This window comes from Lepisosteus oculatus, chromosome 5 (genome assembly GCF_040954835.1).
Source record: "Lepisosteus oculatus isolate fLepOcu1 chromosome 5, fLepOcu1.hap2, whole genome shotgun sequence".
Lineage (NCBI taxonomy): Eukaryota > Metazoa > Chordata > Actinopteri > Semionotiformes > Lepisosteidae > Lepisosteus > Lepisosteus oculatus.
Window position 1 is genome coordinate 42,749,688 of NC_090700.1, and position 15,103 is coordinate 42,764,790.

General features: G+C 38.2%; 1 protein-coding gene across 3 annotated transcripts in view; it reads right to left on the reverse strand.

The window, feature by feature from the left end:
• Positions 1–15,103, reverse strand: part of efl1 (elongation factor like GTPase 1) — a 91,553-nt gene that overhangs the window by 13,706 nt on the left and 62,744 nt on the right. For 2 of the 3 annotated variants that reach the window (XM_069190468.1, XM_069190467.1), the window contains exons 16-18: positions 14,286–14,360; positions 8,370–8,501; positions 6,654–6,801 (exon numbers count right to left, since the gene is read on the reverse strand). In XM_069190468.1, the coding sequence (XP_069046569.1) occupies positions 6,654–6,801; positions 8,370–8,501; positions 14,286–14,360 (355 nt within the window). The remainder of the gene's footprint in view (positions 1–6,653; positions 6,802–8,369; positions 8,502–14,285; positions 14,361–15,103) is intronic. The other variant, XM_015343046.2, reaches the window with a different exon arrangement.

The following is a 15,103-nucleotide window of genomic DNA, read 5'->3' on the forward strand; positions in this document are numbered from 1 at the left end:
TAACAGGTGGGAAAAGGGTTAATCCTTCCCTTAATGATTGTGTGAGTTTTTGCTAACACTGTTTGATATATAAAATAATTATTGCAAAAAGAAGTTCAGAAGACCTTAATATTGCAGAGGTACCGACTCAAAAAGGCACTGAAAACACACTGACCATTTTGTTATGTCAAATAAATGTGAACACACTAATATATGTGGAGTTTCCCAATAATAGAATTAGAAAATGTTCAACATTTTATCAATGATTGGCTCAAATTAAATTCGAAAAGACCCATTTCCTAGCTAAGTACCAATTTATTCTTAAATTAAGTAGGAAAGTAGGAACCAAAAGAAAATAATTTTCCACCGCAGATTAAGATACAATCTTTCTCACAGAACTATTAGATGGAAAATAAGGAGTCTCAGGGTAAAAAAATTAGGTTATTCCGTTACTGATGGGTACGCCGGTGAATTCTGTATCCAATGCTGACGATTCAATGTGTATTTTTACAATGGTAATGGAACAGATACTGTTATTATTTTTTCCGAATAACTCAAAATTATATTAGAAATGAACACCTGTTTTTAGAGCCATGAAGAAAATTCTTTTGACTCAAGTCATAGGAAGAACAGCTACTATCTGAACTAATGTTTTGTAACCACTGGATGTGTGATGTCAATGGTGCTCAGAATTTTCTTGCTCTTTTACGGCACCTTTTACACTGCTTCTAAACGCATAAGGAGCACACCTCGAAACAAGAATAAAAAGTTAGCTGAGGGTCCCAGGACCTGTCAGCGGACAGTCACAACCCCTGTGATGTCAGGGACAGGCTGACCTCTTTCCGGGCGATGACTGTAAACTGCCTCAGGCGAAACTAGTTAGCAGACGGGTCTGCTGAGCATCACTGTGTGCAGCTCAGCAGCACCCACGCGCCATTCCCCCTTGTGATATTTATATGCTCTTCCTAGACATGAGTTCATTTAGCTGGCAAGTTAGCGCCAGTAATACACTGACCTCTACATCTTAAGATCTTCAATTTGCCCTCCTGCCCCCATCTGTCAGTTGTGGGACAAATGTCAACTTGGTGATGCATCGTCTTCCTGGATTTCATTTATCCTCAGGGTCCATTGTGAAGCTTCCACTCTCTGCCAAACAGCATTAGCTGTTAGCAGAGCCCAGCAGGAGACAATGCAGGTCACACAGTGACTTATTCAGAGCTACATGAGGATCTTGAATGCTAGAAAGAACAACTATTCCACACACAAGAGCCTTGAGTATTCTAACTTACTGTATTTTCTCAGTTTATTTAGCATTCTAACTTACAGTATTTCCTCAATTTATTTAGTTAGTATTCTAACTTATTGTAGTTTTCAGCTTATTTGAGGGCTGAAATGGATTGGCTATCAAATGTATATTCTTACACATATTCTTTTGTGGTCTGTCTGCTACAAGGACAGAACGAAAAAGAAAACCAATTCCATAGAACACAGCTCATTCCCATTTCCACATTTTTGTAAATATTCACAGGGGATGTCACTCACTGCTGGGGGAAGTACTGCAGTAGCTACAAGAGGACAATAATTATTTAAACAGAGTACATCTGAGGGGAGAACAAACCCAGGCTTGTTCTTTCAGTTCAGCAGATTTTTTTTACTAAACTTTCCTTTTAGTTCCAAGTTAAGGCAAAGACTGATCACCTTGCGTCTTACATGACTGGTGTTTAACTGCTCCTCTATGTAATGAGAAACAACTGTCTCAGCAAAATTGTAGTTGTCAATCAATAACAATCAAAACCTCAGAGGAATGAAAGAAAAAATAGCTAAAGCCAGGATGTTTTGCCTGCCTTTGCCATCTAGCTTCAGCAGCAAAGCCCTAAGGTGAACAGCAGAACATCTACATAAAAAGTAAATTTTATTTTTAACAACAAATAATTGCAAGAGTGGGCATCACTGCATCAGGTACAGATATACCACACTTCTCTGCCTCACTGACAATAAGGCATGTAATGGAAACTCATCTCCTTTTCTCTCCTGGGACAAACCCATCTCATAAAAGAGCCCTTGTAAATCTGCGATACAAAGTGATATCTACTGGAAGGGAGAAGCTCATGATGAGGCTTTCAAAGTGCTTGATTCTTATGGTTATATTACAACTGATTTCTAAGATGACTTTTTGCTTTCATAAATAAATTAATTTTTAGTAAAACAACAAAGACTTGGGTTTTTTTAGTAAAAAAACAAAGACTAATTTAAAAACACAGGCTTATTTGATTAATAATGCCCTTTAAGATTTTTCTTTCCATTTTTGCAGTGCCCTGCCAAAGGAAATTGTTCTGACTTAAGAGCAGTCTGGTACACTGCACAGACTTGAGTAACCCAGACAAGTTAGGTTCTCCTCATGTTCCCTTTCATCTCTGTCCAGTCCAACCTCACCAATTTTCCAAATTCTGAACTTTCAACCTGCTCTATGCACTTAAGAAAAGCAGGAAAAGACAGGCACTTTAACTTTCCGGATTAGTTTTAAGAATCAACAAGGCCCTGTGGGTGTAACGTAAAAGAGACAGATCCTGTTATTGCACACACCTCTGTAAACATCTCGACAAACCTGTATTCTGAGCATCAGCAATGAGCGAGTGCTCACCCCAATATATGGAGCATGAGAAGACACTTATTACTTGAAAGACAAGAACTGCAATACATTCACAAATTCACATTTTTGTTTATCATGTGTATGGACATTTGACAGAACAGAAATTAATTAATACTGATTATGCTGATTAAAATCTGTCATCAACAGGGTTGACCAGCAGGAAGTCTACATAGCAGGAGGCTCTTGTGTGGCCACTACTGAAAAGCAATACAAGCTGTTCATCTGCAACACATGCTTTCCATGAGGCTGCAGATACTGTTTTGTGGGTTTGTGCCCCATTCCTTTCATGCCTTGTAGTACACACATTAAAAGAGTGAAATCTTCTTAGGAAGAACAATTGCTGTTGGCTCTTCTTACACATGGAATTCACGTTTTCATCAAAGGGTAGTCTATAATCAACTATAGTGTCAGGATACTTGTAACTATTGACAATTTTAATTTCTTGCTCCTCAATGACTGTTGGTTTTGCAGCTGGTAGTTGCTTTCTGTAATCATGTTTTGGATCAAGTCTGGCAAGGAGCATCCACAGTAGAACCATCTCATTCTCATCTAGCAAGACAGCATCTATTTCATAAGGATGATGAGGATGTGCATTACCCTGCTGGACTGTTGTTATATCGAGATGAGCCTGTAAAGAGGGCAGCATATCCCAATATCACCAGTCAGATTGAAATCAGTCACTACAAGTGGAGTTCTGTAACAACTATTTTAAATTTGGGTTGTGTAGTTTGCAATTGTTAAATGGATAAAAATATTAAATATGAATTAAACTAGACACCCTCGCCTGGACCATCTGACACAGACCTCCCCATTGGTCTTGGCAAGGTGCTGTGACTTCTGATCTCCCCGACTGAGGTTTGCCATTAATGGACTCTATTTGGCTGTCATGTCTTGCAGATTAGAATTGGCTGGCTGTGAACTACCTAGAGAGCAAACACAGTGTGCTGATTTAGCCTAGTCTTCAAAATACCGATGGTTTGCAGGTGCTGCTCTTATAATAAGTGGGACATACTGTATTGCTTTCTTTTTGTTTTTCTTGATTTTCACCAGGCTTGACATTTCAACAGGCTAAATCACTTTAACACCTGTGTCCAAACAACTGTCTCACTAATAAGGTGGTTTAGGGCTTCTGCGATAGTCAAATTCACTTGAGTATATCATGATCGGTCATTAATAATCAGTGGAACAACATGAGGCCAACATTTATTCAATCTTCAAAACTCTAAAGAGTGCATCTGTTTTTTAGATAGAGAGCTAACAGACTGGTGATTGTGTTCTTATGCTTAATTTACTAACTTTTGTAAGCTCTGTTTTAATATGAACTCTCAAGCCAATACTGAATTGCAAATCTTAAATGGTATTGCACAGCATTTCTACACAATTTTTTTTAGCTGAGAAGAGGTCTTGTAGATCCACTGTCACTCATACAAAACTGCAGTTGGATTTACTTTAGCCTAGGCTCAAGGACTGTTGTTATATTGACAATCCAGCCAGCACAAACCGATCAGCAATGAAAAGCATCAGCCTGTTAAACCCTGACACTTCATAGTGGAAGTCAAAACCTGTTACTAGCTAATTAGTAATTAATTTGTCTGACACTTTTACTCAAGGCTACTTACATTTGTCATTTATACAGATGGGTATTTGACTGGAACAACTTTAACAAACTCTTCTTAATTTACAAAAACATAAATAATTGTATTACCTAACAGCTAGAACTACAAATGAGAAAAATGTTACTTATCAGTTTAAGTTTACATGTCTTCAAGGCCTCAATAAAAACAGGAAAAACACACACCTATCTAAGCTGTGACTTGTGCCTTTATCATGACTTGTTTTAAAACATCACCTGTAATGGGTTTAAGAAAGTAACCCTGTTTGTTTGTGAAGAGGCATGTTAATTCGCACATTACTGGAGGAAAGGAACTGTAAAATTGTACATTTTCTAAATGCAATCATCACAGTCTCCTCTCAACATTATAGTTTGTGGATTACAAACATTTCATCAGGTGTTGCAAGATCACTGTACCTTTAATGAGGACTAACTTTTGTACAGTATGTAAAGATGTTAAGTGCTGTCCTGAAGATTGCTGGACAGGTGTGAAAGACCCTTTCAGTCCACGATGTTGGTAAATTTAAATGAATTTCTTTCACATTTACGATCCCTTTAAGTTGGATACAATGAGACAAGCTTGATAAAATGTTCTCCTAGTTCTCATGAGTACTCAGGTGACTGTTATGTACAGTACGTTGCTGTGTTCAATGTTCTGTGCTTTGGGTCTTATTAATGGAGGTATTTGTAAGTATCCTAATTTTTTAATGAAAAAATGGAGCTGGAGTTCCAAAGTGCATGAATGCATGACTTTTCCCACACAATTCACACAAAAGGTCAGTAAGGCATTTATTGCAAGTCTTCCATTTGGTTTCTAACCTTAAAGTAAACCACTGCATTCCAGCTGCAGATGTACTCAGGAACTGATCAAACCTATGGGCTTTTCCATAAATCTACAGCTATGACAAATCCTGCTTGGATTACAAGAATGTCTTCAGACATTTATTTTACAAATCACACCTACACTTAAAAGAAATATAGAAAAATGAGCAAGATATATAGTATGTAACTTGCTGAGACATGAACAAGACAAGGTGCTTTTTTTTTACCAGTTTTTAGTTTTACCTTGAGTAAACAAGGTAGGGGAATGTAGATACTACCAATTAGTGTTCATTTAGTCACATCTTCCGTGAACTCTTATTCAGCAAGCTAATAACACAGTGCTAAAGATTAAATAAAGGCCTGCTGGGCTTATTGGCAAAGAAGAAGCTGCTTCAATTATTTTACATTTCTGTCTGAGGCACAGCTGTTCTTTAATGCCATGGAAGAGAATACTTTTGTTTCATGAACACATATATCAAAAACTGTCATCAAGGAATCACCAAAACTTGAAAACCTTTTAGGCATTTATCAGAAACTCCAACACTCGAGTAAGTCTTGGGGCAATGGGAGTGGGATATGGATTGTGTGGAAGGACAAACTCCTGCATTCATTGTATGAACAGAGAATGCTCTGTGTGAGTCCTGCTCACTTTCGAATTGCTTCTTCTTAAGAGCGTTGCATGAGAACTGCCAAACAACGTTTGAAAAAATGAAGCCTGTGATGGGTGCCTTGCCTTTCTTATGACAAATCAAATGCTAGGTGTCAGAAAGCCTTTGGCTCAGACAAATTATTTATTTTATGTGTAGGCCAATTATAACCTGAGAGGAGACAAGAATGCATTAAAGCTCTCACTGTGAAATTTATCTTACCTGAATGTTTATTTCTCCTTGCATGACCTTATCAGAGGGGAAACATCAAGACAAGGGTTCCGGTCAATATGAACTGCATATATGATGCACATATTTATCATATGATAAGATACCATTGAAGACAAATGAAATGGTTCTCCTTGTGGTCACAAAGATTGAGACCAGCTGGCTAGTGTTTTGGAAATTCAAAACACGTGCATATTTTGTCATTATTATTAATGCTCAGTTCACTATTTGTTCATTGGTCTATTTCTGAAGCTGGCACAGCCAAAAAATATGAAGAATGTTTAGAAAACATGCCTTTTCAGGCATTAATTCATTCATACTTAGTATAAATCATTCATATTTAGTATGATTTGTACAAAGGAGATTTCCAAATATGCACAGAGTTGTTTTTATAACTGGTGAGATACAAATGTATGGCTCGACATGAATATAAAGGTTAGCTGTAATAAGTAGTTGACTTTACTATGAGATAAATCACAGTTTTGAACCTGTTAACATGTTTTGAAGGAAGTGGTGTGGTGCGGTTGGCAGCCCTGATGCCCTGATTCCTTCCCAAATGAAAGCAGTGCCCTGGGGGGTTGGCAGCCATGGTTCCCAGTGTGCTGTCTACATGGAAAGAGAGGCCTGGGGGGGTTGGCAGACCTGCTGTCCTGTGTGCTTCCCAAGAGAAAGCAGTGTCCTGGGGGGGTTGGCAGCCCTGATGCCCTGTACTCACCTCTGTCTCAGGTCATCCAAGCAGCGCTGCAGGTGGACCTCTCCTGCCGTCACCAGCACATGCTCCCCAGTCTCCTGGATGAGCACCTCAGCGCAGGGGTCAGCCTGGTTAAGTAGCTTCATTCCACGTACCAGCTTTGGCATCTCACCTGGGCAGTAGTGAAAGTAGTGTATTTAGCTCTTCTGTGTTATTCCTGGTTACACAGAGCCTTAGGCTAAGCAGGGCTTTAATTCCTACTTTTTTGTTTGAAAGCAAATATCCTTTATACAAGCCTTCCTCAACACAGCATCTTTATCCATGTAATGAGCTGAACTGGAAATGCAACACATGCAGGTGAACTGGCATGCATTTACCATTTTTAAAAAGTGGTATTTTTCAATAAAAATAAAGTAGAACAGTGGAACACTACAAACAACTTAATTAGCAATTACTGTATAGTTAAGCCCTTTAAAACTGTTAAATGTTTTGATGTTTCCTAGTATTGTATGTCAGTAAGAAATACAACACTAACTATTGAGTTTGTTATTGAATTTAGTCTAAATTCAAATCTGTGCATTGCTTCTACAACACATTTTCAAGTTTTGAAGTAGAAAGGCAAAGCACTGCTCTTTTGAAGTCAAGACTACTTAACCCACCTAGTCGGCTAGAGCTATAAGGAAGCAAATTCTGTTGCTGTTGATTCTGAAGAGTTAAACACAGAGGAACAACCACAAAAACAGAAAATGATCTGTTTGCCATTAAATGCATCCATTCTCATGAGTTTCTTCTGAATAGGAGGCAAACCCAGTGACAGGCGCTGACAGTGAAAAGAGAAGCATTTAGGAAGCCCAATGTTAGGAGAAAGAAAAAAACATCAGAAAAGCCAGCTCCTTCATCAACTCTATGCAGTTTTTCCTGTCCACAGTCCTTCTTTGTTGCCTAATAGGCACACTGTATTAACAACGCCATATGAGGAGATGTTACAATGCTAATGGGGAGCCATTAAGTCACACCATATAATTCTAATCACTTCAACAGACTGCCACAGCTAAGATTAACTTTCCTGCAGTCCGTTTTTTAGTTCAACCTACATATGCCTTGCAGACACTTGTAACAAAACAAAGGAAGAGACTAAAAGGAATTATTTCTTATTATAAAAGCAAACTCACTTGGGGCTCCGTGAGCCTCAGACACTGCAGGTGCTTGTCTGGAGATTACGGTTTAGAATCTAGGCTCGGTAATGAGATTATGACTACAGCCAGGACTTGCGACCAAGGGCTGCACGCAACATGCCGTGCACGGTCAGGAGGGGAGGTCCTGAGCTGTTGGCCGGGGAATCCTGGAATTGAGAGGAAGGCGCTATACTGGACAGAATGTATAATTAGGAACAAATAAAGGTTTATTCTGTGCTGAAAAGAGAAGAAAAGAAACACAAAATTTCAGCTGTGGAGCCTTCTTCAGATGCCTCACCCTTCTGCCTACTTGAATTTATAATTAGTTACTCTTCCCCACTACAGCACCCCCTGTGGCTTCCTAGATGGGTGTGCTTGCAGAGCTGTCAGCACAAGCTGCATCGCTCCTTGTAACACTGTTAAGACTGGCGCCTAGCACTGGGCCCACAAGGCAAAAGGAGGCACATCGCTCGACAGTGCCCATTCTGTGGTAGTGCCAAATTCCCTTCTGACAGAGGAGTCCAAAGAGAAAACTTACAAGGTGAATTAATGGGAGGTGCCTTACTTGGATGCTTGGGCTCCACAGCTACACGGACGATGGGCGTGGCCTCAAAATTGAGTGGGGTGAAGGGAGGACAGGCTGGAGAGGTTGATATGGTGGCTGACTTCAATATCCACTCCTCCATCCCTCCAATACCTTAGAGAGAAAGCAGGAGATGAGAGATGGTAAGTTGACACAACATTTTGAGACCTTTAAAACAGATGCATTAATCTAAATGCACTTAATGTGAAAAAGTTAATGACTTGCTCATTATACTAATGGAAACATTGTGGTTCCATCTGTATAAGCAGCTGGTCTGATTAGCAACTACAGAGCTGGTTGAAGAGCAGATATGTGTATTTTTAAGGTGTATCTCATGTGAAAGAAAATAAACACATAAAGCTTCAATCTTTTAAGTTATTTTTAATGTGCTTTTAAAATTCAGTTTAAAAATAGCTTCTTTTTGTAAAAAAACAACAACAAAATACTTGTACATATAAGCACAGACTGACATCCTACAGAATCAAACATGTTTCTCTGGGAAAACTGGTAAGTACAAATTCACTTAAGGTCTCTTGTTGTAGCTTGCCCTGGGAATTCTGATGATCAGAGAGGTTTTATTCTTGCTGTTGCTTTTTAAAAAAGGTCTTGGAGAAAGCATGTCCTTAAATAATGATATATACAAAAACTAAAATAAAAAAACTATGATCTGTGAGTCAGTTTAGATTTTTAAATGCACTCAAACTGGAAAGTGGGATAAAAAACAGGACTGATGTGCTACTCTTTAAATATAAGCAATATTATGCGTGTTATTTCCAGCAGTAGTTGTAATTATAACTGGAAATTACAAACAAAGGAAATACAAAACTTTTATTTTTCTACAGCAACACAAATTGAAAGGTATAAAAATCATTAGACATCTATAAAAATAAAGTAAAAAATAAACTGCTTCAAATTAGTATGGAAGCTTTTTCTACATTTCAACCCTGTCATCAGTTACAGCAATGGAGCTGACCTTTCATGTGTGGCTCACAGAGATAATTACTTACTGCTTAGGAACATCACTGAAGTGATCACAAGCATTTTAAAGGGCAGTAAGACTACACTTCTAAAATGTGCACAGAATACAAACAGGTGTAACAAAGAAAAGCACAAATCAAAGATACGAAATTTATCAAAGGCTAATTTTACGTTTTTAAGTCAGAATTTTTAGCAAGGTTTTATATTTTTTATTTTTCAAAACCATATGACAAATTAGCCCCTGGGCTATGGAAAACCTTTAATTAGGAACATCATACACTTTTTTGAACTCTGTATTAAGAGATCAAAAGAACTGGAGGTGGGTATTGGAGTTTCAGCCCCAAGGCTTTCTTTAGGTTTGACTGAACAATCTTGAGAAACCAGACACCAATGTTTCCAAAAACCTTGCACATTCATTCAACAAGAAAAACAGAAAAAATGTTCATTTTCCAGCTGTCAATGAACACAGAACCCCTGGGATGAAAATGCATAATGTAACGGGCAGATCAGCCTCTGTGTACTGGATACTGCGCAGAAGGTGGAGACCACAAACCCACAAGCTCTGTACACAGATAAAGAAGGGTCCTTTGCACAAAAACCACAAGAGTACAGGTGTCTATTAGTAATGCTCCTTGTCCATGTGGTATGCTACTTCTAGCACACCTCTTAACACCTGGCTATAAGGTGCTTTTGTAACTACTGTTCTCCAGACTCCAAAGACAAAGACTCCATACACTTCTTCACACTGACATTCCTGGGGTGCCATCCATGAGATTTTTTTCCCATCTTCCTTCTTTCATTTCTTTTAATGAAGAGAACAAACACGCCCTAAACTTCATGCTGAACTGTTCCTTGGGGTAAACCACAACTTTAAAGTGTGTGCAATGTACTTCTTAACAGCAATTAAGAAATTGATTTTAAGGCATATTCACAAACTAACCTCCTAAGGAAAAAACAACAACAAAATCTCCTAAGAGCCTTGCTTTTCAAAATATTTTCCACACCCATTCATTCATGATACTGTACATAGCTGAGAAGCTTCCTTATTAACACTGGTAGCATCCCTGATTAAAAGAAACATAAAGCAAAGCAAAGATAAAATACAGAACCCGATTAAGCATGGAAACACTCTTTTCTCTAACACCTATTCTGTGTTTGAAGAGCTTTGCTAAAGTGTATTATTTTGTTCTAACTGTGACCACAATTAGTTCTTGAGAAGACAAATAATTCAGTAAAAGCATACACATATATTTCTCTTCTGACACTCCCGTATTTATACAATCTGAATAACATTCACATTGCATAAACATTTAGTGCTCTGCTAATGATTTCTAGAGACTAATTTTTTATAATACATTATACAGTGTTATCAATTATTAAGAAAACACTAATGCATACTAAACCATTATTCTCAGACGCCAACTATACCAGATATAGGTTTATTCCATGCTGAAAAAAAGGAGAAAGAAAACACATTTCGGCCGTGGAGCCTTCTTCAGGTGTGAGCTCACACCTGAAGAAGGCTCCACGGCTGAAACGTGTTTTCTTTCTTCTTTTTTTCAGCATGGAATAAACCTATTACTTGTTCCTTTGTAGCCTACGCATGCTGACGCAGCTACCCACCTGAACAACTATACCAGATGTTCATCTTATGCACATAAATGACATCTGCCAAGCAACTGAAAGCAGAATATTTATAAATATATATTTTTTAAATATCATGCCATTTTTTAAATGGCCAGCCTGAGCCAACCCAGTATTTCAGCTGGACCATTAGGATTCAACTGCTGAAGCATTCATGTTCTGTCAGGTGGTGAGAAAGATCAGGTTCAAGCTCTTATGCTATTTGTCTAATACACTGTGTTACAGGGACTTACAGTAGATAACAGAGAACCGATTACTTGTGAAAGTGGTGACTATTTTATATTCATGACTCTTTTTGAGTGGAAAATTAAACTTTCAGGCAAGATGTTTTATAAATATATTGTTGTTAAACATTAATACAGCTCCTAAAATATCACTGCTGGCACCTTAGATGTATGAATTAGTCTGAATTCTGCAAAATTTTAGCTCCTTATTCATTTATGACAGTAAACTGCATAGCATTCCATGTGTCTTCATTTTTCTGTAAACTCAGCAAGAGGATATCATATTTTCATTTTTTTTTTTAGTTTTACTAACCCAAAAGAGCAAAGCAATAACTCTCCACTGCTCAGAAACCAGCTGCCTCCTGCCTCGGGACTCTCAGCGGGTTTACTCTATTGGATTTGCACTGATCAGTATTCAGATGTGTAAAAGCAAATCAACTGTGCAATTTCTTAAGCACTGTTTTAATGTTAAGGTAAACTCAGCCTGAATCTAAATTTCTATTCCCACATTCAGAGTTGATTTTAAACAAGCTTGTCCTAAAAGGTAAACAAATTGGAAAAAAACATGAATGGTTTCCTTCAAAGGAACAAGTAGAAGTTTATAGCATTTCTATAAATAGCAAAAAGAAAGAAAAACAACTTTTCAGCTGTGGAGCTCTTCAGGTTTGTGTGGTTTCCTTTAACATGATTGATAGGTTGTGGTTTATTGGTCTATTGCTATGACTCTAGTTTAGGGTGCGAACGTATTCATAATCCTCAACTCAGAGGACTTCTTCAGAACCTAGGGTGAAACATGAATCAAAAGGCACAAGCAGAAACCCTTTAGGCTTCCTACTGCATAACATGCTGCTCCTTTTTCAACACAAGAAATGGCTTGAATAGGGCATGATGTATTTTCCATAAGGTCATGAAAAATCTTGATACACCAGACACCTGTTTTTCCATAAAGGCACTTTCAGTAGGATTGAGATCTGGAGATCATTCTGTTCAGAACAAGGTGATGGCAGTCTATCTTGTGTTCCTCAAGATAGCCACACCTATGCATTTGAATGGGGCTTCTCACTATTTTCATCCAGTATGTCCATAAACAAAATATTGCAAATAAAGGAATATATGGGTATATAATGCAAATTACATTTAGTAAATTCGCGGCTTTTGTGTAAAAATGTGATCTTATACAGTATTATATTGACATGCTATAATGTCATTGTCAGGCAGCCCATCAGAAAATGCCTCATGCTTTAAAGCTCATGTACTGTACATATAGACAGTGATAGCACTGCAGAGGTTTTAATATACAAAGGAAAATATGTTTCCTGTGAAAGAAAGTTTCAGCTGATGAAGGCCACTCCTATGGACAGACTGCAGCTGAAATGCATGTTTCACCCATTAATACTTATTCAAGAACAGGAAGTTATACATTAGCACAACAAGGTCTCTGTAGGCACGTACAGTAGCTTAAGTTAGCTGAAGAGTGGAGACTCAGGATGAAGCATGAAGCAATTTGCAATTACCAATTATCAGAGAGAGAACGTACACTGAAGACCGTTAATAACTAATTTGCATTAGATGGCCAGATTTTCCTCTGTTTCTGTTATTTCCAGGCTTGTATATGTCTCCATAAGCGTTATGTTGGTCCAAAAAGATTTTCTGCCTCCTACTCAAAATAAATACATTCCAAGAAGGCACCCACTTCATATCCATTAGATAACAGGTGTGCCACAGGTTACAGCACAAAGAAAACATGAGACTATTTATTGTGACCAAACAGTAACAGTACATTACTGCCTCTCTGCTGGCTATTTATGGATTTATTGCTAAAAGAAACTAGGTTGTTGACTTCAGCCTACTTTCAGTCATATACAAAGAAGAATCAGTATAGCAAGGGCTAAAACTCAAGGAAGGAATGCAACACAAACTGCAGACCAATCTGTGGCTAAAACTTTCAGCAGGAGAAGTGAACTAAAAATGATTGGATCACTAGCTTGTAACCTGCACAATGTTAAAAATTAGATGCTTGTAATTTTGGGATTACCACCTCTGAAGACACTTGTGGGACCACAGAAGAAAGCAACATGCTGACTGATGTACTCAGTCCAATGCCACAAAAGTATCAGACTTATCAGAGCAGCACATATTGTTTAAAAGCAAGATTTCAATCTGAAAACATTTTCAAAAAACAACAGATAAAAACTGAGTAATCTAAAGTATACAAATATACATATTTATACATTCAAGTATAAAAGAGCACAAATCAAGCATGCCTTTGGTCAGAAAAATCAGCACTCTCAAAGACAGTATTTAATGGAATATTTTGAACCAAAAAAATCCACATTCCCAAATTATATGCTACCACATGTTTAATATTGGAAATAATGTTTGCTTTAAGTTAAAAAAACTTAACTAAACAGCAGATGTTTATCAAAACTGCAAAGTAGTACGAAAGTGTGTCAGTTCTTTGAGCTGCAATAAACCTGCTCCTCTTTCCTGTCTTTGTTGAGGTAATCAAATCTCCTCTTACGACCCTGTATTTTTCAAAGGGATATTCACAAACTCATTTTTCTACATTAACCAGTTTGTTCTGTTTTATGTCGTACTGTCCTCTGAAGAGTGTGACCAATTGCACTGACCCGTCCAATAAATCCTGAGCAACTGTCAAGGCTGCAGGGAAGATGAGGGGAAAGAACAGCACAAGACTCAGATGAGGCATGGAGCCGACTGGTTTGCAAATTTGCTTGGCTGTGTCAAGGTGGAACTGGTCATTATCCGCTCTTCACTGCCTATACTGGGGACAGCATGTGCTCAGGGCCCCTGGCCAAGATGTCATCTACCCTTTGATACCTAGATCCCAGGTAAGTCCGGCTTTCTGGCTGTGAGCTTATCGGAGCCATGCTTATTTAAACAGCAGCTCTATAGGCCGTGCAGTACAAACAGCTCAAGCTGACAGGATTGCTAGCCACTCCATTCAATCAGAGACATCAATGAAGCAAAGCGGCCAAATTCAACAGAGGCAACGTTTGTGCGCTGCACCATGAACTCTCTCAAACTGTACCTGAACGCGCCCATTGCCGTGTCTGGCCTCTGCTGCTTTTCCTCATCTGCAGAACTGCCCTTGAACAGAACCAAACTGCTCACAATCCAAAAAAAAAGCAAGTAAGAAAAAACTCTTTCAATTACTGTGCTGGGGTGGTGACTCAAACATAAATCCTGCCACTCTTAAACTTTTCACCTCGCAGACAAACTCCAGCTGCCAGTGTTAACACAGATTTAATTCAAAGAGCAAGGTAAGCCTTTGGTGAAATAATTAAGCCGAAGATGACTTTGTATAATGTATTAAGCCCATCATCTCTTATTCGTAGCAGAATTATCATAATTACCTCCTTTGTCCATGGAGCCAGCCTTACATACTAAAAGGACATAGATTTGTTAATTTGGAGAATTAGCTACCAGTATAGCGGAGGCCTATTGCAAGCAGCAGCACAGGAAGAAAACCAACAAAAAATGACATGCAAGAGCTCATTTAGCTTTTGAAATATATTCTTGCTAAAATGGTTTCACTATATGCAGGTTTCCCTCAAACCACAGCTAATTTTGTTTGAATTAACATTGTAAGAAGTGTTAATTGCCGAAACCTGCTCGTTTCACTTCTTTGAACTTCAATGCCCCCAAGCAGATGAATCCACCAACATGCAGCAGAAGCAACTCGTGAGCCACCGGGGCTGCTTTGACTAAGATGCGGTATGGATGATAAGAGTTTATGGTGATGGACTTCAGAAACACATCAGACAGAATAATGCTTTATTTTTCTCAGCAATACATACTTATTGTATGGAAATAAAGGTATTCTAACATCCTCTGATGCAACATAAT